The sequence below is a fragment of the Notolabrus celidotus genome, chromosome 17, assembly GCF_009762535.1.
Source record: "Notolabrus celidotus isolate fNotCel1 chromosome 17, fNotCel1.pri, whole genome shotgun sequence".
NCBI lineage: Eukaryota > Metazoa > Chordata > Actinopteri > Labriformes > Labridae > Notolabrus > Notolabrus celidotus.
This window is the reverse complement of record NC_048288.1, coordinates 986,026-1,013,351: the sequence shown is the minus strand read 5'-3', so window position 1 is coordinate 1,013,351 and position 27,326 is coordinate 986,026. Positions and strand designations below refer to the sequence as shown.

Below are 27,326 nucleotides of genomic sequence, written 5' to 3'. Positions count from 1 at the left end.
GGGACTCCAGAAAGGTCTATGGTTAGTAACTTTAGTGGGACAGGGAGAGTTAAAGTAAGCGATGAGGGGGTTGGGGGGAAGGGGGTGAGATAGGATCCCAGTGTGTCAGTGCGCCAATTCCTCCGGCAGTCTAAGCCTATAGCAGCATAACTAAGAGCTGGTCCAAGCCTGATCCAGCTCTAACTATAAGCTTTATCAAAAAGGAAAGTTTGAAGCCTACTCTTAAAAGTAGAGAGGATGTCTGCCTCCCGGACCCTGACTGGTAGATGATTCCAAGGGAGAGGGGCCTGATAACTGAAGGTTCTACCTCCCATACTACTTTTAGAGGCCATGATCCCCTCAGGAGACTGTGTACCATAGAGGAAACAGTGATGAATCTTCATCAGACAGGTGTGGTTAAACTTTGTAGACGTTATTATGGATGTAGTATATCATATACTTACATTTACTCCAGCTCTCTTCATAATGTAAAGTCTGTCCTCTCGGTCTTTATACCTGGGTAATGTATCTGTGGACCTGTTGAATGTTTCTGAACCCCTTAATCTTTTCAGAATGCGGAGGCGAGCTGAGCAACTCAGCCGGTGGGAACTTCACCTCCCCTGGGTACCCCATGTCCAACTACAGCAACAACCTGAACTGTGAGTGGCTGATCAGGAACCACCATCACATCAACTCTTCTATCGTGGTCCTGATAGAAGATCTGCACATAGAGAACCACCAGTCCTGCGAGTCAGACTACCTCCAGTTTCGCTTAGGTGAGTTTCACACAGAGAGCAACGTGATGCACTCAAGGAAGCAACTATACACATGTTAAAGACCTGCATGCAGTAATGATATGCCAGTCAAGGATTGTATATTAATACAAATATGAAGCTGTAAGTTCTGCTGAACATTAAGTTGTCTTTGCACTATTTGTATATGTATATAATATATATATATACAGTATATATGTGTGTTTTGTGGTGCCTCTGACTCATGAATAAGCTCTAACTGACAACATCACATCCCTCCTGTCCTCTCTTCTCTCCTCTGCGTTTTAGATTTTAACATTTTACTGACTACTTTTAAAGCCCGCCTGGGTCTCGCCCCAAACTACATTGCAGAAATGCTAACAAATTACGAGACTTAGATCCTCAGGTGGGGCATTTTTGGTCGTTCCAAAGTCGAGGCTCAAATCCAAAGGGGATCGAGGTTTCTTGATAAGAGCCCCTTGACTTTGGAACGACCTCCCTGAGGAGATAAGGCTCGCAGAGTCAGTGACATCTTTTAAATCTCTTCTTAAGACTCATTTTTACAGACTTACAGCTTTTATGTGACTTCATCCTTCTAACTGTTTTCACTTCTATTTGATTATTATTTTTAGTTTTTATCCAACTAATTCATTGTTTTAAATTTTATTTGATTATTTTATTTAATTATTTATTGTTTTAATTTATTTTGATTTATTATTACTTTTTCTTTCATGTTTTATTTTAATGTTCCTAATTTATCCTTTTCACTTTTTCTAATTTTCCCGATGTGATGTTGTCCCCTCATTCTGAAAACCTCTTCTATTGTCATTTTAATGCTTTTATTTACTTATCCATTTTTATTTATTTATTTATTTATCCTTGAAAAACCTCTGAAACAATGATTTATTGGTCTATTGTCACACCACTTCATTCTGTTTAATTTACCTTTAAACCTGTAAACATTTGTTTTTAAAGCTGGGGTTGGTAATCAGATTTAGATCCACTTTTTGTCATACTGGTTAAAATGATCTTTATGTCCTGATGGTAATCAATACATAATGTGTTCTTAAAAAAGAGTGAAAAAAAACTGCTATCTACAGCCGGAGTAAACCTGGGAAAACACCAACCAATCACCGTTTTTTGGCTCCCCAAATTTTAAACCAATCAAATCCCGTCCAGCCGTTCTGCCCGCCTCCTGCGCGTACATTTCCCTGGCGTGCACTCCTCCGAGTCCCTGTCTCCTGCCTCTACTTCCCCTGACTCTATTTACTGCCCCTCTTGCTCGACCTCGGGCCTGTCCCCTCTGACCTGATGAGGTGCTTTTCTCAGGACTGTAGTCCGGATCAGAGTCTAAAAAGCTCTCACCAACAAGCAGAATAATTAATGACGTTCAGTAAGTCCTACAGAAAATATATAGCCGATTCGTGAACATGTTGAGTTTTAATAACCGGTCACTGTCAGCCGTGATCACGCCAACCAACAAAACAACAATCAATGTTTGAATGAATGAAGAACTTCTCCTCTTGTCTCTCCTCTCTCCCGCTCACACACTCTACACCTCTCCTGATGCCTTCACTGACTGTCAACACTGTAGGAATTAAGAACATCTACACTGAACACATTTAACAAACAGTAGAGTTGTTACAGTATTATATATGTGTTATAACTTTTCTCCTGATATCGTGTCACCAGTACAACTGGATAATGCTAGCATGATAGTTGTGAGTGCTAACAGCAGCCATGTTTGTTTGTGTTTTTAACTTTCACTATGAGAATGTTTTGGTGAGGACCGGTTTTGAATCAGTCACCATCATATGGTCGAGAATCAGCGGCGCTTGTGCATGTTAGCGGGGGGGCGTCGTTTTGGAGGAGCTCCGAGGGAGGAGGGGAGGGGTTAGACGGAGTCATGAGGAAAAGCTACATTCAAATTCATGCTAGTTTTCCGAGACTACCAACCCTAGCTTTAAAGGTGCTATATAAATAAAGTTTCTTATTATTATTATTACATGTGCTCTCATAATACTGAATATGATAACAACCATAGCATGGGCAGCACTTCAGCTCAGTGGGTAGGACAGTCGTCTGCCATCATCTATAGCATTGCTGCTGTGCTTTCCAGGTGTTGCCTCAGTATGTGAGTAAGTATGACTTTGACTGTGAATGGGTTTTTGATGATGTGATAGACTGGTAAGTTACTTGACTGCACCCTGACTGCCTACCACACTCTTATTCTCTCTGCATGTACCCCTGTAGGTAACTCAGGAAGGGCAGGGGAAGTTTGCTCTGATAAAAGGTCAAAATGAAACATGGATGTGTGAGTTCACACTGTGTTACTCATCTCTCAGGTAACGCTGATGGAGAAATGCTGGCAAAACTTTGTGGGCAGACCGTCCCTCCAGTTCCAATTGTGGTCTTCACCCCAGAGCTCTGGGTCCACTTTCAGACTGATGCCTCCCAGGGAGACCTGGGCTTCAAGGCCAAATACTTGTTCTCTGGTAAGAAGGACTCTGGCTTCTTCAAAACTGCAATAAGGTCTACCAGAACTTGAAACAAGTGTTTCTCCAATCTCTACTTGTGTGTTCACTACCCCTCCGCAGAGTGTGGAGGATGGCAGAGTGGTGAGGGAGGGCTGTTGTCCAGTCCCAATTACCCCAGCGCTTACCCGAGCCCCAGTCGCTGTGCTTGGCTGCTGGAGGCTCCAGCAGGTCACACCATCACGGTGAGTAACGGCACCATGGCCCGGTACAATTCAAAACACAGCAAATTTTGCTTCTGTTACTTTATTGCATGGAAAACAATTTCAACTTTCCAGACCACTGTACTTTCTAATACGCTGCAGGGTTTTTTCTCCATATTTTTACATACATTCAATTAAAAATGACATAACAATAAAATAACCTAAACTCAAAATAACCATAACAGAATAACACAATACACAAGAAAAAAGGAACATAGAAATAAAAAATTTAAAAATTATAAAAAGAAATAAAAAAATTATAATAATATATATACTGTATATATCCACCTTATTTTCTACATTTTGCAGATATTTGTCAAACCACACCACAACAAATATTTTAAACCGGATGTCCGGCACAAAATGACAAAGTATGTCATTGCTTTACTTCTGCATTCAAAAATAAGGTGACTATATGTGTATATATTTAAGTATATATATAAATATATATACAGTTGTGCTCATAAGCTTACATACCCTGGCAGAATTTATGGTTTCTTGGGTAGTTTCTGTTGTCTTTATGATATAAAAAGAGTAAGCACAGTTGATTGATACAAATTTTGCTTCACCCAACCACTAACCATGAGTGAAATTTTTTTTTTCTCTTATCGTTCATATTCTCTAAAAATGGCCAAAAAAATCCTAAATTCTGCCAGGGTATGTAAACTTTTGAGCACAACTGCATATCAATATTTTTATCAAACACAACAAACTGAGGGTGAGTAATAGGTATGTGTGCGTTCAGTTGACTTAAGAACATAATGTCATCACCGTCTGTCAAACAAATGATTTATAGACAAAGGAGACAAAGATGAACCACTAATAATACCAGCAGAGCAATGCTTAACCAGCTCATGCAGTGGATGTTGGCTGTGGTTCAGTGGATAGAGTTGCTCATCTATCACAGGGCTTCCCAAAGTGTGGGTCGGAACCCCCTGGGTGGTCGCAAGACACAAATGGGGGGTTGTGAGATGTGTTCCAGATATTTTTTTTTAAAGTTATGTAAAAATAGTACATTTTACACATTACAGTAAAAAATATTGACAAAAATAGTAGCTAACCTTGAAATAAAACCTTGAAAATAGAAAATGTAATGAGTTTTCTGCCTTTCTTTTCTCCAGATGACTCCTAAGTTTAGGGTTAGTGAACAGTTCATTATCAAAAGCATCAGTAGCAGCAGGTTCATTCATAACAGCACAGGAAACACAGACACATGCTCATATAGGTAGGGTCATTTTCTGCAGACCAGCTAAATGAAGACACATTAAATCACTTTGAGTGACAGTGGGGGTCGAGAGTCTTTGGCATCTATATTTTGGGGTTTTGGGAACCCCTCGTCTCTTAATCTGAAGGTTGGCGGTTTGATCCCAGTTCCTGCAGTCACATGCTGAAGTGTCCTTGAGAAAGACACTGAACCCCAATCTGCTCCCTCTGTAGTTCAGCGGTGTGTGAATGTGTATGAATGAGATGACACTCATGGTCCCTTACTATAGCAGCCTCTACCATCAGAGAGTGAATGTGGTGTGAATGTTGAGTGGTCAGAAGACTAGAGAGATATAAACACAGTCCACTTACCCTGTATTACTCTGCCCCCCAGCTAACCTTCAGCTACTTCAACCTGGAGGAGCACTCTAAATGTGGCTGGGACTCTCTCACCATATTCAATGGGGGGTCCCCTGGCTCCCCCATTATCGGCCAGTACTGTGGGACCACTTCCCCCGGAACCATCCAGTCAGGATCCAACAAGCTTGCTGTCGTCTTCCTGGCTGACCACAGTGTGTCAAGGGGTGGTTTCATGGCCTCATGGTCTGCAGATTCATCAGGTGGGTTAACCCTAAAGCTAAATTAACCTTCCATTTATTTTCTTTACTATAGATAGATCTGCATGCTTGCACACATATAACAATAACAGGATAAGTAGAAGCAGTAGTAGTAGTAGTAGTAGTAGTTGTTGTTGCAGTCTGATTCCCCCATGACAAAGTAATTTAATAATCAATGGAGTCATTTCATTGTTTTTTGGGAGATTTAAAATATTTTTAAATACATGTTGTCACCAGCCCTACAAAGGGTGCTCATTCCAAATGCATGCATCGGTGTTGTCAATCTTTAGTTTTGCATTTCCAACAGGCTGTGGAGGGGTGATCCATGCTGATACAGGTACAATCAAGTCTCCAAACTATCCCCAAAACTTCCCTGCTAATGTGGAGTGCACCTGGCGTATCATCGCCCATGAAGGAAACCATGTGGAGATGAGCTTCAACAGTGATTTCCAGATTCCAGACAGCTCAGGGACCTGCCAGAGCAGCTACGTCAAGGTAAGAACACTAAGAGACCGGATGAGGTGAACGGGCCGAAGGGTCAATGTCTATGTACAGAGAAAAATGATTGGATGATTGAAAAAATGACTTTCTTAACTTTGGTGAAATTACGTGAAATAGGAGACCCCGTACCCAGAGAATATAGCCTAGCTTACCTGCGGGTCCTCTGGGAATGATCTCATTAAAGGGGAAGAGCTCACCGGCACGCATTGTGGCTAACAGGAGCAATAGTGTACTGTAACTCATACGACCCCACTTCAAAAAAACTGAAATATCCCTTTAACAGTGAGTATGGTTGCAAAGGGCTGGATCATTTCCGGTAAATTTCCATGAGAAGTTAAGCTGGGGAAATTTGGAAATATTCCAAATTGGAAACTTTCCATGGGAATTATGTGAATTATGTGAATTAACTGTGAATTGAGGGTAATTTAATGGAAAGGTATCATATCCAAGTATAAATATTTGTTTTGTTATTACATCCATCCAAAATAATACAATTAAAACAGATTTATTTGGAAGTAGAACTTTATCTAGTGTTAAATATTTGATTGAACATTCAATTCTTTCATTGAAGAACAAAAACATGAATGTTGAGTTAAATATTACTCATCCCCCCCGACCCAACCCATTCAAAAATTAACAAAAATGCAATCCCAACAAAGTTCCATTCAAAATGTTAAATGAAAAGAGCCCCTCTCCCTCCAACAAAGTCCCATTCAACATGCAAATAAAAAAGCATCTTCCTTCAAGCTTCTCAAGCCTAGCCTCTGCAGGATTCTAGAAATCATGTGTGCATGTGATGGAGGAATGCACAGTGCATGTAGGGGGCGTGGTCTCAATAGCCCTGCAGTAAGCAGTGTGCTATGTGCATGTGATTGAGGAATAGCAGAGATATTCAACAGTACTTGCATGAAATCTGGTTGTTTTAGTCAGGATTATGCTAAAAGATATTTTCCCCAGCTATATTTAAGTTCCCTATTAAGAGCCAACCTTCCAGTTACTAAATGTCTGCTTTATTCCCATAAATTCCCGTTAATTCCCATGGAAAGTTTACAACTTTGAAAATTCCCGGAATTTTGCAACCCTAACGGTGAGCGATGAAGAGGCAGGTTACAAACCTCCACAAACTGGTGTGGTTTTCACAATGTCCAGCATCCACAGTGGGAAGTGAGCAGACCCAAAGTTCAGAAAAGGCATTTACAAAAACCAACCTGTGTTTCCAGGTAAAGGAGAACAAAGTGCAGCCTTATGATGAGGCCCTCTGCTCTGACTTTAGAGGGGTCTACTTTAGGTAGACAACACTCAAATAAGACTGAAAGATCTGAAGACACAGATCTCTGAAGGGTCATAAGTGACAGGGGGATTAGAAATGTCTGTTAGTGAGTTTTTATTTGGCCTTTAAGTAGTTTGTTAGATTTCCTTTATCATTGGTTTAAAGCATTATTTTACAACCAGGCCAATTTGACCATCATGTAATCTCAGTTGATATTTTAGTCCTAGAAATGTTGCTTTGAAATGTACACAGAGAACATGCTTAACACTTTCAGATTTTCAGAGTCTTATAGTCTGTCCAACAGTTGAGCTCGTGTGCATTCCCCTGTAGGTATGGTCAGGTCAGAGAGAGAATGCGGAGGCTCTGCTGTCGACAGGCTGTGGCTCGGTCGCCCCAGCTCCAATCGTTGCTCCCTTTAATATCATCACGAGCCGATTCCAGGCGACTGGATCACCTGGCAGAGGTTTCTCAGCCTCCTTCATCACCAGTAAGAACCGAGCAGCCAAGAAACAGCTTTTGATCCAAGCTTTCTCAGGAGAGAGTCAGTGGCAAGTTGACATAATCCCTTTGAAGTTCTGAGTGTGCTGCCTTCTGTTTGTCAGGGTGCGGAGCAAACTTCACCGCTGCCAGTGGACGTGTGGTTTCACCAAACTATCCAAGTGACTATCCCAACTACTCCAACTGCAACTACAGCATCAACGTTGGAGAGAAGACTGTGGTCATCCTCACTTTCCAGACGTTTCAGGTTGAATGTAAGTGTTTGCAGGAAGATTCATACTCTGATCGCTGTAGACGCCTGTCTCCCTTTTGGAGGTTCATGTTTTGACCTTTTATTGTGTGATAACCAAATGCAAGCTGTTGGTTGACTTTTTGTCTCTCTGTTTTAGCACACTCCACATGTCTGTATGATGGCCTGAAGATCTACAGTCTGGCGACTAGTGGGTCTCCCATTGCCACTCTGTGTGGGTCCACTGTCCCAGGTCCCTTCTCCTCCTTTGGCCCCATGTTGCTCAACTTCTATTCTGACTCTGTGGTCCCCATGCGTGGTTTCATGGCAGAGTACACAGCTATTCGTAAGTAAAGAGAAGTAAAAGAGTAAGAATAACCGGCATGCAAGGATACCTTAAGGTGCATTTGGACCAAGAGTCCCGGGGTCTTTTAGCCCCCAGAACTACTTCCCCCTGAACTAAAAGGTTCCTGTGCCCCCATTGTTGTCTGTGTTTCGACCGCGGGCTGAAGTCCCGGGTAGATTGTGTAAATCAGGCCAGTGAAGTATGGAGAAAAAAAAGTAAATGCACTACACCACCAGACCAGTAGAGGGCAGTAAAACAAAGAGGAATGCCATTCATCACAGATGACACCATAGAAGCAGACGGTCAGGCAGGTATCATTAAGAGCAACACAACAGTTAGCCTGTTAGCATGAAGAGACTCAGCTGGTCTGTTTTAGATGGTGCTATATTTCATCACAGATGGATTCACTGAATCAACACGTGAGAGGAGATAAGCGCGAGTAGCAAAGACGTTTCAACACGGCTTTAAAATCCTTTTGAACTCAAAAAGCCGTGGCAGAGATCGACCGGTGTTTTGGTTTAAACAGCGACCCTGTTAACTGGAGACTTTCAGCCGGATGCATCCCTCATAAACGTCTTTAGACCATCATTAAATATCTGATGAGGATATTTTGAAATCTTATTAAAAACTAAACTAGTTTGCATTCCCAGGAACTCCCTCTGTGTTTCAACAGCTGTGTAAACTCCACAAACACTGACACGTTCAGCTGAAGGTCTCCAGTTTACAGGGTCACTTTTAAAACCGGAACACCGGGAGGAGAGACGCATTCACGGTGGGCTGAGAGAAGACTACTGTTACAAGCTGCTAAATCAAGAGAATCACAGCTTCTTCTTTTGAAAAGTACACACACATACAAAAAAGATAGAACAAATCAAAACTAATGAAAGAAAGAGAAATCAAGAGAATCACAGATGTGTGTGATGTTATTGTGGACGGAGGGAGGAATAAAAACACTGAGGTTAATCTACCAATCAGACACGTCCTGCATTGCAGGCCCCGCCCCCCAAAAATCCCGGGACCTTTGAAAGTAATACCCCCCTAGCAGGGGCTCTTTAGGGGGAGATTATCTACCCCTGAAATAAATTTAGACCCTGGGTCCACTGGTCGAAACGCACGTAGTTCAGGGGTAAAGTTCCTGCGGTCGAAACACGCCTAATGTTAGTGAGTAAACAAAAACAAAGTGAGGATGTTTAGTCTACAGGAAGGAATGTTCTCAAAGCATAGGAATGCAAACTCTGTTGTTCATTTCACTTTGTGTGTGTGTGTGTGTGTGTGTGTGTGTGTGTACAGCATGTGGTGGTTTCTTCAACAGCACCATGGGTACAGTGAGCAGCCCAGCACTCTCCATGGCTAACTACCATCACAACATCAACTGCACCTACCACATCATGGTTCAGGCCAACACAGTGGTGGATCTCAAGTAAGAGTGCAGAGACTAAACATCATCAGACTCTAGGATCAAATGAGGAATAATACAATTAAGACGTTTCAATATTTAGAGGCAGAGACAGGAAGCCAGTGAAGTAAATGTGTGACTGTGGAGCAGAGTACTGGTATGAGAGATCTGAAGATCCGTCTGTCTCTGCAGGTTTAACACGTTTCACCTGGAGGCGTCCTCCTCCTGTCGTTATGACTATGTGGCGGTGTACGATGGACAGGACTCCCTGGCACCTTTGCTTGGGAAATTCTGTGGTACATCGCTCCCACCAGATCTGCGCTCCACTTCCAACCAACTGTACATCATCTTCAGGACCGACGCCTCAGTCAACGGGGTTGGCTGGAGGGCTGTTTATTCTGAAACATTAGGTAGGTACATTATACAAAGACAGTAATGATTTACTGACTTCAGATGGAGTTTCTTATCATGTGTTAGCAGCTCATACATGAACAAAGCATGCAGGAACCATTGACTGTATATACAGTGGTGGAAAAAGGTTTTCGGACACCCAGTGCATTTGTGAAATATTGCATTAAGAATCACTCTTAGGTCTTCAAGTGCAATTTCTTTTAGTACAGTCACAGCCAAAATACTAAACAAATCCTAAAAAAGACAGTACAAATTTACAATTGAAAATACATAAGACATTTTGAGTATTGGGTCATTTTGGTACCAGTGGTCCACTAATGAAGGTCGTGCTTTTTATTAAAAGACACATTTTTGTTGCCATGCTTCGTGTCTATATAAAGCCAGCACATCTGAAAGTTCTTCAGACACAAAAAGTGCTAAAAAAAAGAACCTAATGCAGAAAGAAAGAAAGAAAGAAAGGTACTTTAATGATCCCCAGGGGGGAAATTCAATTTTTTCACTCATGCTATATTTTTTGGACATGCTACACATACAGTTTTTTTGGTATATACATACAAATGCACACACATGCAGTGAACATGCTTTGGGAGAGATGTCAGAGTGAGGATACTGCCGTCAACCAGCGCATCCCGAGCAGTTGGGGGTTTGGTGCCTTGCTCAAGGGCACCTCGGCAGTGCCCAGGCAGGTGAACCAGCATCTTTCCAGCCACCAGTCCACTTGCCAAGCTTCGTCCATGCTAGGACTCGAACCGGCGACCCTTCGTTTCCCAAGCCAAGTCCCTATGGACTGAGCCACTGCCGCCCCCAGAAACACGCCTGAAGATACAGACTCTCAGCCAGGACGGGTACAGCTGCTGCCAGATAGCCAGGAGGTGCAGCTGCAGTCCTTCAGCAGTTGGATACACTGTGCAGAAATACAGATGAACTAACAGCATGGAAGACAAACCAAGATGTGGGCGTCCAAGGGTTTCTTCAGCAAGACATGACCGCATCCTGATCCGCATGTGCAGGGAAAACCGCTGAATGACATCACAGGAGCTTCAGCAGCGGAGGTCAAACCAAACTGGTGTCCAGTGTTCCACTCGCACTGTACGTGGACGACTTTAAGATCATAGCTTAAGGTCCTACAAGGATGTCAAGAAGCCCCTGACCAATTTGAGACAGAGGTTAGCCCGGCGGCGTTGGGCCCAAGCACACAAGAACTGGACAGCCAGGAACTGGAAGAAGATTCTGTGGTCAGATGAGTCCAGTTTCCAGCTTTATCCTCCTCCTGCTAATGTGAGGGTACGCAGAGGGCCAGGCATTATCTCCAGCATGTACATACCTACTGTCGAGCATGGTGGAGGCAGGATCCTGGTTTAGGAAGGATGCATGAGTGCTGCTGGTGTTGGTCATCTCACTGTCTGTGATGACACATTGAACTCTGCCAAGTGTTGTGCCATTCTCCAAACCCACATGCTCCCTCCTGCACATGCTCTGTTCCATCGAGACAAAACTGGATGTTTCAACAAGATAGTGCCCCTTGCCACACGTCCAGGGCCAGTAGAACCTGGCTGCAGGAGCTCAGTATCCAGGTCTTAGAGGGGCCAGCTCAATCCCTGGACATGAGCCCCATTGAAAATCTGGAATTAACCCATAGGAAATATATTTATTATTATACTTAATTTTAAGTTGTGTTAAGAGTTGGTTCATAGTGTGTTTCTGTAAACCTGCAGGTCCAGCTCAGGGATGTGGAGGATACCTGTCCATGCCCATGGGCATGTTTGGCTCTCCAGATCCAAACCTGGATGGACGCTATGAGCCCAGGATGGACTGCATGTGGACCATCGAGATGCCAGTTAACAAAGTTATCAACCTGACCTTCACGTCCTTCGATCTTGAGAGCTCCTCCTCTTGCCGCTATGACTCTGTCAAAGTAAACATCAGTGTTTTTATGAATATCTACTGATAATAGCATGTAATAATCAGAGCCTGATACTGATACCTGTGTTCTTCAAGAATTCGACTCAATGACAGTGATGCAGTGACAAAAAAGAATCTGCTGTATTCTGTACATGTCTCTGAATGTCTGCATTTCTCTGTCAGGTGTATGATGGAGACAACACTAACTTCCCTCTGGTCGGGACGTTCTGTGGAAACACCATCCCTTCATTTTTTATCTCAGCTGGAAACTTTCTGACCATCCACTTTTTAACCGACAGCTCGGTCCAAAAACAAGGCTTCAATGCTACCTACAGATCTATGCCACGTGAGTCTCTCTCCCTCTACACCACACTACTGTTCTAAACTATGACTGTAGCTTAAGACCTTGGAGTACTGTGAGTTTTTTTCTCAGTCGGTCATTTCTGAAAAGTGATTTCACTATTTGTCCACTAACATAGAAGTTTAAATGTAGGGTAATAAACACTTAGATGACCCTGTCTTTCAAAGTGACCCATAGTCGACTTGACTTGATGTCTTGTCGATGTTATACGCTAACAGGGTTCTTTCAGAAAGTTGTAAAACTACACACTTGTGAAATACAACCAACCTAACACCAAACCTCTTTTTGGTACTTAACCAATACTTAATAGAGGATACCACACTTAAATTATAACCAAAACCACTGGTCAGGTAGCTGCAGACACTCAGCTCAGCAGCAAATGAAAATTTAATAAAGTCCAACCAAAACCTTTAAAATCAACATTTATGGATTCAAAATAAACTTCAATTCCCCTCCTAATGAAATATATGTTAAGATCAGATAAAACAGACTTCATTGATCCCCCATTGGGGGAAATTATTTTGTTACAGCAGCTTACAACACAGGACAGGTGAACACAACAATGTACTAACATAGTTAAAATATAATAACAATAATAACTGTAATGATAATGGTAAAAAAAAGTTAAATAGAATAAAATAAAATATTATTTTCTTTAGAAAAAAATAGAATAGAATAAAAGTAGAATAAAATAAAAATAGAATAAAATAGAACAGAAAAAATAAATAGAAAAAAATAGAATAGAATAAAAATAGAATAAAATAGAATAAAATAGAACAGAAAAAATAAATAGAAAAAAATAGAATAAAATAGAAACAGAATAAAACAGAATAAAATAAAATAGAATAGAAAAAAATTACAATAGAATAGAATAAAATAAATAGAAAATAGAGTAAAACAAATTAGAATAAAATTAAAATAGAATAAAATGAAATCTAGCAGATGTAACAGATATATACACACTATGTACACTTCTATCTTATGAATAGATAGTGAAACAAAACAACAATTCACTTATAACAGTCTTATAAGTCCGTTTAAAGTTTGTTCGGTGTTTCTGGTCTGCCGATGTGGCCGCCCTCTGTAGTCCACAACCCAAAAATCCCTCAGTTCATCAGGAAAAAACACAAGAAGTCATCCAAAAGAAAATGCGATCAATGGCGTCTGGTGTACCAAGAAAAAACACAAGAGCTTAGATCTCACCAGAAACCCCGCTGGCAAGAAGATCCTGGTCAAAGATTCCAGTCTTTGTTTGACGTGTCCCGGAGCCTGACGTCGCCATGTGAGGGATCCACATGGAGGTCTGCTTAATCCACGTTTGGCAAAAGTATAATCACAGTTCTGTTCAATGCTTTCCTGAACATTACCTTTATTAAGACTTCAACCTTAAACAGTCTGTGGACATGCAGTAGCTGCAGTCTGCCCTGGCACTACTAGCTTTTTACTTGACCGCAGTGTCCTCTGTCCCTCCCTTTCCTCTACCTCTCATCCTTCTTATATCACCTCACTCACACACAAAATGATAATAATAAACACCACATCTTCATAATCCTCTCCTAGACAGTGGAAACTTTACATACCCAGCATTAAACACAAATCATGATGACCACTGATAGAAATGCCTTTTATTTCCCACTTCTATTGCTATGTTCAACACATCTAACCATGTGGCCGTGTCACAGTTGGATGAGTCCTGAAGGGACAGGCAATGTGGAAAAAATACATTGTCACAATTTATTAATGGCAGAATCACAATCACAATTTCATCACCATTGTTTTCATCGTCATTTTTAAAACTATTTCACAAGCTATTGAGCAGGACTCCAAAACTAATTTACCAATTTAAGATAAGATAAGAAAAAATATTACTTTATTGATCCCTGGAGGGGAAATTCAGTTGTTACAGCAACCCAGACATAAGTACAATCAAGAAAGAAGTTTCAATAAGTACAATAAAATAAGATAAGTAAAAATAAAATAGATAAATAAAGCTTGAATACAATTTAGATATATACAATTTTACAATGGAATTTAAATTAAATAGCAGTAATTACAGGCAGTATTAAAACATTTCAGTAGTGACAGGTTGACATGGTGTGATTATGGTTGGTAATGACAGATTAAGCAACAAATAAAAAATAAATATGGATATGTAATATGACCATGAGTTGTAGTTACAATAATAATTTAATATAACATAATATAGTATGGCAAAGCTAATTATATAATATAACATATTATGCATTATAATGCCAGCAGCAGTCAAGAGAGTCAGTTCGGGATGAGATGAGATGATTTAGAGAAATATAGAAAATATATAAAGAAAAAACTAAACCCCTAAATTATATTTTCCACAGCAACAAAATGCACATAACTGTAGGTATTGCATACGGGTAAAACATGTTAACATGTTTAATGCTGATTATCAGTGATCAGGCTCAATAATCTCAGTGGACATACAGTCTTATAAAGTGAAGGCTCAGACTACTAATTGTGTTTCTTCTGCAACAAGAGAACTGAACAGAAAAGTACTTCAGACTCTCAGCGTCCAGATTTCTGTCTACTCGTTCTTATGGATAAAAATGAGCATGTGTATTCGGTCAGGTGTCAGCCGGGAGTGCAACCGAGTCAGAATCAGTCCAGCTGCAGTAAAGCCCAGACGGCTCTGATGTTGCTGCTCTGCAAACATAGCGTATTAGCAATCCCCACCTGTCTGTTGCCTTTGTATCTAAAGGTGGAAATGTCCTGTTTAAAGTTGTCAACCTTTGTGTCCGTGTCGTTGTTGGCAGCAGTTGCGTACTGATCCTCTTTAAAAGGCGCTCATGGAGACCTGTCACTCAGCTGCAGCCCCCAGCTGAGCGTCTCCGCTGTGTGCAACACCTTTAACAGCTGATTCAAATGAAACATGCTTTAAACTGAAAACACCTCCCTGATAGCTGAACCAAATATGAGACCACATGATGTTTGTTCCACCTGACGGGAGATTGAAAACAAAAATGCGTGTTTTGAGTAAGTTCTTAACAATAAATTCAGCAATACTCAATTAATTGTTTACATCCCTACTTAAAAATTAAGTAGGGAGTAGTTAAAATAAATTTTAATCTTTATTTTGCCGACTTTCGTAAGGTTCCTAATAAACAAAGTGTTGACATGGATAAGACTTTAGGTATCTTCAGTCTCCTCGTTCATGTTGGAACTCTAGTGCTGTTTTTTGTTATATTCCAAGTATGAAGATGGAAACAACTGAATTGAATAATACAGCTACTTTTACACACAACATACAAATATAAATCTCACTCAAACCACCATAGAAACTTATGTCCTCTACGCTTGTGTAAATATAAGATATATGATTCTCTGAATTCTCTGTATTTTCTAACCCTCTGCATGTCTCTGCTCTTTCAGTGGTGTGTGGTGGGACTGTGAACGCCACCACCAATGTCCAGACCCTGACATCACCCTACTTCCCCAACCCCTACCCCGCTTACACCTCCTGTCGCTGGATCCTGGATGCTCCTGCACAGGAAACCATCAAAGTATCTGTGCAGACCTTTGTCCTCCAGCCCAGCCAGAGCTGCTCATCCAACTACCTGGAGATGAAGGACTGGCCTCTGGTGAGTTCAGACGGATTAGAGCTTAGTGTGCTGTCAGAGTAAACTAGATCTAAAGTAAAGAAAAGATAGAAGCCGCTCTGACGCTCACTGAGGTAATCAACACATGGGGCTGTGAAACAAACAAACATGCAGGAGATAAGAAACGAGCGGCTAACAGTACTGACAATATATAGATTTTATTGTATTAAAGGTGACATATCATGCAAAATTGACTTTTTAATGGTTCTTTACCTGAAATATGTGTACCTGGCATGTCTACAAACCCCCAGAGAATGAAAAAAATCCATTCTGCCCCTGTTCTGATTTCTCCACCTTTCTGTAAATGTGTGTGAAACCAGCCGTTTCAGACTTCAGTGTTTTTGTTACGTCACAACAATATCCGGTCTGTCACGGAGTCAGAGCTCGGAGCTTGTTCAGCCCATAGACTGTATAAAATAATGCTGAACCCCTCCCCCGTTTTTCATTACCTGCACAAATGTGTGCTAACAAGGAGCTTAGGAGGGAGGCATGCTAGTTGTAGGCTGTCTTAATAAACACAAAGGTCGGTTTGACTCCCCACGTCTGCAGATTTGAAGATCTGGTGGATGATTTTTATTTATCATGGATAAGTGCTAGCGCTAATTAGCATAGCCACATAGCTATATGTTCATAGCTGTAGCTGTAGCTGTAGCTGTGTACCAAGACACATGTCGACATACTGACAAATAAAACAACAAGAAACACAGAATCTGTGACCAATCCTTCAGAAAGGTCCCGCTGCCTTTCTGGTAGAGGTCGGTTTCACTCCCCACGTCTGCAGATTTGAAGATCTAGTGGATGATTTTTATTTATCATGGATAAGTGCTAGCGCTAGTTAGCATAGCCACATAACTACATGTTCGTAGCTGTGTACCAAGACACACGTCTACATACTGATAAATAAAACAACAAGAAACACTAAATCTGTGACCAATGGTTCAGAAAGGTCCTGCTACAGGCGCCTCTCCGTCAGGATCAGATTCAGAGGGTTGAAGTAACGTGATCTCTGAGCAGCCGTGTATATTCAGCCAACATGTAAACATTAGATCAACGTGCTGGAGAGCCGAGGCACATCCACTTCCTGAGGGGGCGTGGTCAGAGAGAAAACAGAGTGTTCTGATGAGGAATGAAGAAGAGGACTTTTCAGGCAGACCAAAATCTGATTTCAAAGTGTTTTTTTGAGCATAAACTTTAAAGACATGTTTTGGGGACCTCTTAGACCAATATATATTGATGAAAAAAGCGTGATATGTCCCCTTTAATATTTTGGGTGTGCATAAGAAGAAGAGCCTGCTGTCTAATGGTAAAAAATGGGCAGCTTCATCCTCGTGCATGTAAAGGTGAAGACGTGATGTCAGTGCAGCCCATGCTGACAGCTGACAAATCAGAACACCCCACATTTAATCTGTTCAGTGAGAAGGTCCCCTTAAAGCCTGAGCTGAGGACTTCTTTGGACCTGTTCCTTACAAATCTTAAAGCAGGATTGTTTTGTGAACGAGGTCGTTCACCCTCCTTGTTCTGATGTTTCAGGGAGATTATGGACAGTCCCTGAAAACCTGTGCAGCAGATGGTCGTCCTCTTGACTTCTACAGCTATGGCAGAACAGTTCTTCTTCACTTCAAATCTGACGCCTTCATGGCTGGGAACGGCCTGAGCTTTACCTATCAGATCGCTGGTGAGTACTTGAACGTGTCGCAGGATGCAGAGCTGAAGAGTTCATGTTTGACTAAATGACTGCATGTACGGTAAAACCAAAGAACATGTGAATAAATGGAAGCTGTGAAGTATATTAACCAGTAACTGTCAAACAATGGAGGGCACACTTTCACCATCCAAAGAGTAACGGACAAATTCCACCAGATCCATGTCCGCTACGTCTCTGATCCGTCACAGCTCTGGATCTGATAGGTTTCTATTCTAGTCAATGTGTTAACTTCCACTGGATCCGCTCCGTTGCGTTCCAGCTGCGTCTCTGATCCAGCAGGTCGGAGTCCTCCGGATCAGATACACAAGACTTCTATTTGTGCCGGATGCCGGAGCACGACGCATCAATCTCAACAGAGCAGATGGAGCGGGACAGGAAGTCAGGTTTCACCAAAACAAAATGAAAACATCCGGTTAATTTTCAGAATAAAACACTCTGTGTTATCACCAGATCGTATTTCACTTAACTACAACAACAAACCAAAGTCATGATGAGCGGAGCCAGGCCTGGAGTCAACAGGTCAGAGGTTTTCAGAGGACCAGAAAGACAACATGGATGAGGAGAGGAGGAGGAGAATCCTTGATTCAGTGATTACCGCGGGAAAACCTCGGTCACATGACTCCAGCTGTCCGGAGGTCTTGCTCCGTGCTGCGTTCTGAAAACACAACCAGGACCGCAGTGGATCAGAGACAGACCGGACACGGATCTGATGGAAGTCCTGTGTAACGACAGGGTCAATGGGCCTCATTCACTAACAGTGCATACACACGAATACATGCTTAAACCGTGCGTACGCACGTTTGAAGCACAAGTCTGGGATTCATCAATTATTCTTACTTGAATTTGTTCTTGCACTGCAAACAAAATAGAACTACCTCAGACCATGCGTACGCACAAATGATGACGACCAACTTTCTCAGAAAATGTAAACACATACTCTTTGAACTAAATGCATGACATATTTAAACTACTGTCAGTAAAAGAAAAAAGCCAGATGACTGTCATATAGCTATCTGACAAAAAGAAAGGCAGAAAATTCATCTTATTTTCTATTTTCAAGGTTTTATTTCAAGGTTAGCTAATATTTTTGTTGTGTTTTTTTTTATTAAAATGGGTAAAATGAACTATTTTAGACAACTTAAAAAAAACAAAACCTGGAAGACATCTCTCAACCCCCCCATTTGTGTCCCACGACCCCCTATGGGGTCCCGACCCTCACTTGGGGAACCCCTACTCTAAGAAACGGATGGCTTGTTGGTGAGCATATTTCATGTTATATTTAGCTTAAGTCTCTATCCTGTTTATGCTGAAATGTTGTTGTTTATATGTGAGATATGGCCTCGCTTATGACTCCATTTGCGAGTCCCTCCCCCCCTCCCCCCAAGAGGTGCGCTATAACAACATCCATGCCCACACGCGTGCTGTAGTGGAGTGCACATTTGGGCTGCTGAAGGCTCGTTGGATGTGTTTGGACACAGCTGGTGGCGAGTTACTCTACACCCCTGAGACAGTGGCTGTTTCCGAAACGGCCTGCTACATACTACTTACCAATGTAGTAGTCAGTAGGTATTGCCTACTACATACTGCGTTTGAATTTAGTATGTAGTATGACTGTTCTGTTCGATCTGTCATGCAGCATGCTGAGACAGACTTCGCTGGATTTCCAGTTTCGGAAAGCGGAAGTAAACAACGGCGAAGCCGATAAATAAAAAGCTTATTTAGCATCCATTTATGATTTAAAAAGTTAGGAAGTGGTTTATATGTAATTTGATAACTTTCACAGCACCCAAAAACGGATTTCCTCCCGTCAAAAAATGAGGAAAAAGCAGAACGAGCGCTGTGCATTATGGGAAACAGTACGCGAAGCAGACTGGTTCGATGCATACTGAGATATTTTCTCGAATCAGTAGACATCTGGGGAGTTTTGGCTTACTGCAGATTTTGCTCTTGTTCACATACTACTTACTACATACTGAATTTTGGACATATCAGTACGTACTGCTAGTATAGTAGGTGATTTCGGAAACAGCCAGTGTGACCGATAATTCAGGCGTGCTGTGTTCATTAAATTAAATGAATGACCATTAGGTGACAGTTGAATATCATCACTTTATCCCTCATTTTGGGATCACATTCCTGATATGAAGGTGTCTTCAATAATCTCAGACATTCTTTAATCCTGAGCTGTCAGATCAGGTGGTCCTTGTCCTCCTCCAGTTTCCCTCCTTCTTTTCTGTTCTGCTAGTCTTTTTTTTGCCTCCACTTTAATATCAAACCCTTTTTTTTTTTAACCTGAGCCACGGTGTGAACCTCAGGAGACACAGCATTAACAGCCTCAGTAAGAAACCCAGGCTTCATTGTTTCTGTCATGGTGACTCCTCCTGCTGACACGCTTCAGAAAAGTGTGTTTTCTTGCCTCAACCTCTGCAACAATCACCTCTACCCCTCTTATCTTGATGCACCGAACAGATATCCTTATATGGATGAATTGGGGCGTGGTAGTATGCTGATTGCAGGTTGCGGGCATGCGCCTGTCAATTTAGAATGATTCTGATTCACTAATATACGCAAGGTGAGGAGAACAAAACTGGCTGGTATGCATGTGTCATGAATCCAACGGTGATTTTGCGTATGTACTTATTTTATGCGCAGAGTAAAAACATTTCTACACATTTATTAGTGAATGAGGCCCAATGAAACAACTTCAAGTAAATCATAGTATGTATAAAACACTGATAAACTTCCTGGGTACAGACGACTCATTTTCAAGACATCGTCTTTGAAACAAAGGCTTTGCATTGTGGATATTAATCGCTAATGATGGTTCTCAGTCCATAAAAAGCTCTGACTGTGGTGGTGTTGCTGTTTTCCAGGCTGTAGCAGAACCTATGAACAGGAGTACGGCTACCTGAAGAGTCCTGGCTGGCCTGACATCTACCCCTACAACATGGACTGCACCATCATCCTGAAGGCCCCCCAGAACAGTCACATCTCCTTCTTCTTCAACAGCTTTGATTTGGAGAGCCACACTAACTGTGGCTTTGACTTCCTGGAGGTGAAACACCCAGAAACCCTGACATGTTTCATACTCTGTAAAGTTCCAGTGATAATAAAACCCTGATTCTTTCTGTTGTCAGATCCGTAACGGTAGCACAGCAGACTCACCGCTGATTGATCGGTACTGCGGCAGCACTGTGCCAAACCCAATCTTCCCCAGGTCCAATGAGCTCTACCTCCGCTTCAAGAGTGACTTCTCTCATGCTCGAGACGGCTTCGAGGCCACGTGGACGTCCTCCCCTCAAGGTCAGAGCTGAACTGGTCTTTCCTGTGATGTTAAACTAAGTCTCAAGTGTTAACAGGTTTTCACTCCAACCAGTGACTAAGAGAACAATCAATCAATCAATCTTTATTTGTAGAGTGCCAAATCACAACAAAGTTTATCTCAAGACTCTTTTACAAACAGAGCAGGTCTAGACCACTCTATGTCAAATTATGAACAGAGACCCAACACCAAGACAGGATAAGACTCAGTCTGACCGCACCTTAATCCACCATGAGCATTACACCTCACAGTATTTAGCTAGTTACAGCGGAGAGGACAAACTTCTTTTAACAGGCAGAAACCTCGAGCAGAACCAGACTCATGTTAGACAGCCATCATGCCTCGACTGAGTTGGGTCTGGAAAGAGGGATAGAGGAGAATAAGAGAGAGAGGGAGCGGTGATAGTGATGAGACGAGTAGTAGTAGCTGTTGCCGCTGGAGTCCAGCACGTCAGTATCAGCTGGAGTCTGGAACGTCCACAGCAGGAGGACGTCTACGGCAGCTCAGAGGAACCTACGAGACAAGGGAGCTCAGGGACTCCAGAAAGGTCTATGGTTAGTAACTTTAATGGGACAGGGAGAGTTAAAGTAAGAGATGAGGCGGTTGGGGGGGAAGGGGTGACATAGGATCCTAGTGTGTCAGTCTAAGCCTATAGCAGCATAACTAAGAGCTGGTCCAAGCCTGATCCAGCTCTAACTATAAGCTTTATCAAAAAGGAAAGTTTGAAGCCTACTCTTAAAAGTGGAGAGGGTGTCTGCCTCCCGGACCCTGACTGAACAGGATATCATGTAACCCTGGTCTGATGGGAGAACACATGACCGGTGTTTTGATTTGGTGACTGAAGTTGTTGTTCAGAGTTCAGAGCAGCAGCTTTATCTCATATATCAGGTCACAGGGTCTGCAGTCTGATGTTTCTTTGACCACGGACACAAAGAAAGTGATTTGCTGGATTTATCTGCAGCAGTATTCAGTGTTTACTCACTTCATTTGAACCGTGTGTACCCTAAGACGCCAGGCTGTGATGCTAGTCTGGGCAGTGCTAACTTGAACAGAACAGAAGAAATTGCAAAATGCATGAAGTCAACTAACTAACTAACTAAACAAACAACCAAACAACAAACTAACCAAATAACCAAACAAACAACCAAATAAAAAACAAACAAAAACAAACAACATACCAACCAAACACCTGATTGGCCGTGGTGACAGGAATGATTCGCTGAGGTTTAGATTTTGTGACTCTCATGAATAATTGAATAAAGTGAGTAGTGTTTAACGCCTCATGACTTCACATCATACGTCTGTATAAATCACTCCATTTCTACAATTCGTGCCACTCAAGTCGTGTCATTCCCACCGCCCAACAAGAACTAATCACATCTGTAGGTTGACTTTACATGTAACATGGAATACACTGATGAGAAGCATTACTTTGTGTCTGGTGGAACACAACATCATCTTTTTTTGGTTACAAATTTGATGCAGTCACAAGTAAAAACACAAAACTCTTGTGCTTTATAGAAATGTAGAAAATCACCTCTAATTAGTGGAAGCAGCTGTTTTCTTTTGTCTCTACATGAATTTTTTTTTCAAAAGGTAATCCATTAACAGTGAGGGACCTGTGAGAGATCAATACTTAGTATTTTCAGCATTAGGTTCTTTATTTTCCACCATGCAATAAGAAATATCAGACGTTAGACTCTTTCCTGTTAAACACTCACATCCTTCATGTTCCAAACTCCTGGTCTGAAACTTCACTGTTCATCTTTTAGGCCGGGAGCCAGGTCCAGCCTTCAGGATGGGTTTTTTCTACCTTTTTTTCACTAGTATTTCCAGTTAGCCTTTACCTTAGGCCATATCCAGATGATAATGAGCACTCTCAACTCTGGGCTGTTTGGTCGTGAGGGGCTAAAAACCCCTTTATTGAAAAGTGCTCCTGGCATGATGATGTAAATCTAGAAAATAAGGTGTTAAAATTAAAATGTCATTCTTCTAGAGTATCCTGACACATAGGGGGACTTGGCAAAATAAGATTCTGGTGCTTTCTTATTTCAGATTTTAAAATATCATCCACAAAATACACAACAAGACTATAAAATCAGCATCTGTTGGATGAAATCTCATGAGAAATGGTCACTTTTGAGCATTATATGGTCAAAGTCACGGCCTCATTTGTATTTAAAAAACTGCCCAACTTTGTAAGCTTCCATTAGAGCTCTAGATGACCTCTGTATCTTAAATATTACACTTCCTGGGGGCATAAATATTCAGCATACCCCATGTCAGAGAGAACAGAGTTTTCAGTTTCCAGTGTTCCAGATGGAGGTTAGCCTGTTACCTGAATCTAACACTGCCTTCATGTATTCTGCTTCTGCTGCTATCTGAGGTGGAGAACATCACAAGGGATTGTTACAGTAGGATTACAAATGCTTTAAAGTAGATTAAAATATATTTTTGAACATTTGAAATGTTAAAATCAGTGCACACAAGCAGTGTTCAGTAAAAGCTCAGGCTGTAACCTCTGAGGAGTGGACAGGGCTGTACACAGGGTTTATGAATCTTAACAAGTCAAATCATTTCATCCTTTTTTTCCCCAGGTGAAAATAAATGACTATTTGTATGGTTTCCCTCACAGCCAATCACTGAACCCCTTCTTTGATTTCATGCCTCATGTCATTGGTCCACTAAGACAGCAGTTTGTGTTGTGGTGTATTCTAGCTCTCTGTAATTCATGGATTAACAGTGTTTGAAGTACACATCCAAAGACTTTATCACACATTAATTTAACAATTCTGATAATCTGAATTCCAACTCCATTTGTGTTTCAATCAGAGGAGCAGAACAGCATTTTAAGAGGGTTAATGCTTTTGTTTACATAGACTGACATATCAAAGTTATGAAATTAACTACTCTGGGCCTGGCTCCCGGCCTACTTAGCTTCTATTGTTGTTGCCTCAGCACACTGATTTCTATTTCTGTTTGAAATGAAGTTATGGTCCTCTTACACACACACAAAGAAAGATGGTGACTGTATTTAAAGTTATTGCTTGAGATCAGTCCAGAGGTCTTTCTGTTGACTGAAGCACCTTCTCTTCGTTTGTTCATCAGGTTGTGGCGGCACTCTGTTTGGAGACCACGGCTCATTCGCGAGTCCCAACTACCCAGGCACCTATCCCAACGGTACCCAGTGTGAATGGAGTATCGTAGCACCCAGAGGCCGTGTGGTGACCGTCACCTTCGCTCAGATCAGCATCGATGACCCTGGAGACTGCCAGAACAACTTTTTGAAGTTGTATGACGGCCCGGACGCCTCCTCAGCGCCTGTTGGACCGTACTGTGGAGCGGTATGTAGAGCAAGAGTGAAATCCCAACTACAGCCAAAGATCCAGACTGAATATCTGCTCATGCTGATATTCACAAACCCAACTACACTCCGTCTTTTTAAAGGGTTTTTCAGATGCAATATATATCTATTAGGGGTGCAACGATTCACAGAATTCACGGTTTGGTTCGGTTCAATCAGTTTTTGTCACGGTTTGATACGTTTCAATACAGAAAATGAGAAATTTCCATGCCTTTTTTTAACTTGTAGTTTATTGAAATTACCAACAGTTGTTTCAGCTCAAAAGCACAGTTTTTAAATCAAATTAAATGTATCAGGGGCAGCTATACCTGACACATGTTTTACTGTGCATGGGGGGGGGTTGCGTGTGTGTGTTTGTGTGCGTACGTGGGTTGCGTAAGAGTGTGTGTGAGTGTGTTAGTGTGTTTCCTAGTGTGTGTGAGTGTATGTGTGTCTGTCTGTCTGTCTGTCTGTCTGTCTGTCTGTCTGTCTGTCTGTCTGTCTGTCTGTCTGTCTGTCTGTGTGCTCATCTGCTGTGCGCGATAGAGAGCAGAGGAGAATTGTGAACGCGTGACCATGTAGAGACAGAAATGACATCCCGTCATGTAAATCAGATAAATAACATAAGGATATTTAGTCTGTTACATAAAAGAACAAGTTATAGACCTGATCTATGTGAGAGGGAACCTTAAATCACTTCTGCTTTGACTTCCAAGGGGGGGCGGTACCCGGCGGGTGTGCCCCTGATATAACAGCAGGGAAAACACTGTCCGGTATCAGGCAGAAGTCTTACACAGCATGCAGTATAAGACCACAAGTAATGCTTATACACACTTTAAAACCACATCACCCGGTCTAGCATCACTACAGGACCACGGAACAACTCTGCTCTGCAACCAAAGAGGACACTCGTGCTTCCCTCTCGTTCGGACGCGCGCTCACACACATACGTGAACATATGAACCCAGCAGACCGTCGTATGGTGAAATATATTTTTCCAGATGAAGCACAGTTAAAACAAACGTGACGTGCTTTCAAATGGCATTTGTCGTGACAACAGCAAGTCGAAAAAATTATATTATAAATACTTCCCAAGAGACCCCCCCAAAATTTTGCAGTTGAGGCTTTCAGGGGGTCTCTTGAGTCAGTTAAGGGGTCTCAGCCCCCGTAATTCGCACAGTGCTTGTGACATACTGTTGTATTTTTGTCTACTACGCGCTCTCCATCAGGGTCATACTTAACACGAAAACCAAAGTAGTCACAAACGCCAGATCCAAAGGATGGTGGAGGATCTTCGATTTCAGGTAAAGGTAAAGCATTCGCAGTGTTGCAACGAGCTAGCTTGTGTCTTAGCAGCTTGGACTGAATAAATGTGGGAGGAGCAACAATGTAGCCCAGAGGAGTCAGCGCAGATCCACTGAACTTTCAGCGCAGAGTGCCTCATCAGAAGTTGATAAAATGAATATAAAATTGCGTATTGTTCAATTCATAGGGCATACCGAACCGTGACCATTGTATCGAACGGTTCAATTCAATAAAACATCTGTATAAAAGTCGTGTCAACATTAAAACCCCTGAGCTTACGATGAAGATTCATTCTTTAATGAGCCTTTTTTCAAACAGCGTCAACCTGATCCTGGAATGCAAGTTTATCATCGATAAAAGTGCAGAGATATTTGTGCCGGTTCACAATCTCCACAACTTGCTCATCCTCTTAAAATCCATGACAAGCTCTTTTGTCTTTCCAGAGTTGATCCTCAGAAAAGAGTTTTTACACCACAGTAGAAGTTCTGCCCCCACAGGACCATGGTCCGGGCTGTTACTGTCCAGCAGGGAGACAATCACAGAACCATCAGCAAACTTGATAATGTGATGTCCTGCATGTTTGCTCTGACAGTTATTGTTGTTCTTTATATTCTTAGAAGAAAAAACTATAAACATGGTGTCCTTCACCTTCAACATATCTGTAACACATCAGCCCTCCAGCTGACTGGTATTTAGGTAGTCTATTATAAACTGTGGTGTCTTTTTCAGGCTGTCCTGTCCTCTAGCTGTGAAAGGCAGAGGAGCGATCACAGGATTTCTTTTGAGGTGTACAAGATAGTGTACCAACATTTGTGACACGTTCAGCTGAAGGTCTCCACTTTACAGGGTCACTTTTAAAACCGTAACACCGGGAGAGACGCATTCACGGTGGGCTGAGAGAAGACTACTGTTACAAGCTGCTAAATCAAGAGAATCACAGCTTCTTCTTTTGAAAAGTACACACACATACAAAAAAGATAGAACAAATAAAAACTAATGAAAGAAAGAGAAATCAAGAGAATCACAGATGTGTGTGATGTCATTGTGGACGGAGGGAGGAATAAAAACACTGCAGTTAATCTACCAATCAGACACGTTCAGCATTGCAGGCCCCGCCCCCCTGAAAGTCCCGGGACCTTTGAAAAGTACTACCCCTCTAGCAGGGGCTTTTTTAGGGGGGAGATTATCTGCCCCTGATCTACATTTAGACCCTGGGTCCACCGGTCAAAACACACGTAGTTCAGGGGTAAAGTTCCTGCAGAACGTTGGATTCAGGGAATCATCTCTGGAAAATAAGTTCATATGGATTTTGTTGTAGATTTTGAATGAACCTTAAATGATAATATTTTCTCCTCTCTGTGTTTTTGTCTTCAGGAAACCAACATAGCTCCGTTCACAGCCTCCTCCCATCATGTCTTCATCGTTTTCCAAGCCCAGTATGCCACCCTCCCCTCAGGATTCAGACTCACCTGGAGCAGCTGAAAAACATCCCCTTCCATGAACACACACTCACATTCATACACTGTTTCTGACTTATTATATTTTAAATGTAAACAATGTGCATTCATTTTGAGTAAATAATAAATCTTCATAATAAATAATGATTCAAGAAGAACGATGAGATGGTTGATCATTTGTTATCTCTGATGTGCTGCCTAGTGAAGATCAGCAGATTTATATTCTGCCTGTTGAGTTACCTTGGAAGTAAAACATTCATTTAACAATATCACATATTTGGATTATTTTCTGTTATCAATTAATAAGGAAAAGTCCAGGCTTCCACTGTGACTAATCAATCTTTATTTATAAAGCACTAA

General features: G+C 41.7%; 1 protein-coding gene across 1 annotated transcript in view; it reads left to right on the top strand.

The window, feature by feature from the left end:
• The window catches only part of cubn (cubilin (intrinsic factor-cobalamin receptor)), a 108,718-nt gene extending 81,615 nt beyond the window's left edge, over nt 1-27,103 (top strand). The window contains exons 48-65 of the mRNA XM_034706933.1: nt 552-755; nt 3,077-3,226; nt 3,329-3,450; nt 5,066-5,291; nt 5,596-5,783; nt 7,390-7,546; nt 7,662-7,811; nt 7,947-8,132; nt 9,423-9,552; nt 9,721-9,938; nt 11,655-11,854; nt 12,025-12,187; nt 15,608-15,816; nt 17,365-17,509; nt 20,413-20,594; nt 20,677-20,842; nt 23,970-24,205; nt 26,884-27,103. Of these exons, the coding sequence (XP_034562824.1) occupies nt 552-755; nt 3,077-3,226; nt 3,329-3,450; nt 5,066-5,291; nt 5,596-5,783; nt 7,390-7,546; nt 7,662-7,811; nt 7,947-8,132; nt 9,423-9,552; nt 9,721-9,938; nt 11,655-11,854; nt 12,025-12,187; nt 15,608-15,816; nt 17,365-17,509; nt 20,413-20,594; nt 20,677-20,842; nt 23,970-24,205; nt 26,884-26,991 (3,140 nt within the window). The 3' untranslated portion in view covers nt 26,992-27,103. The remainder of the gene's footprint in view (nt 1-551; nt 756-3,076; nt 3,227-3,328; nt 3,451-5,065; nt 5,292-5,595; nt 5,784-7,389; nt 7,547-7,661; nt 7,812-7,946; nt 8,133-9,422; nt 9,553-9,720; nt 9,939-11,654; nt 11,855-12,024; nt 12,188-15,607; nt 15,817-17,364; nt 17,510-20,412; nt 20,595-20,676; nt 20,843-23,969; nt 24,206-26,883) is intronic.
• Nucleotides 27,104-27,326: the final 223 nt, after the last annotated feature.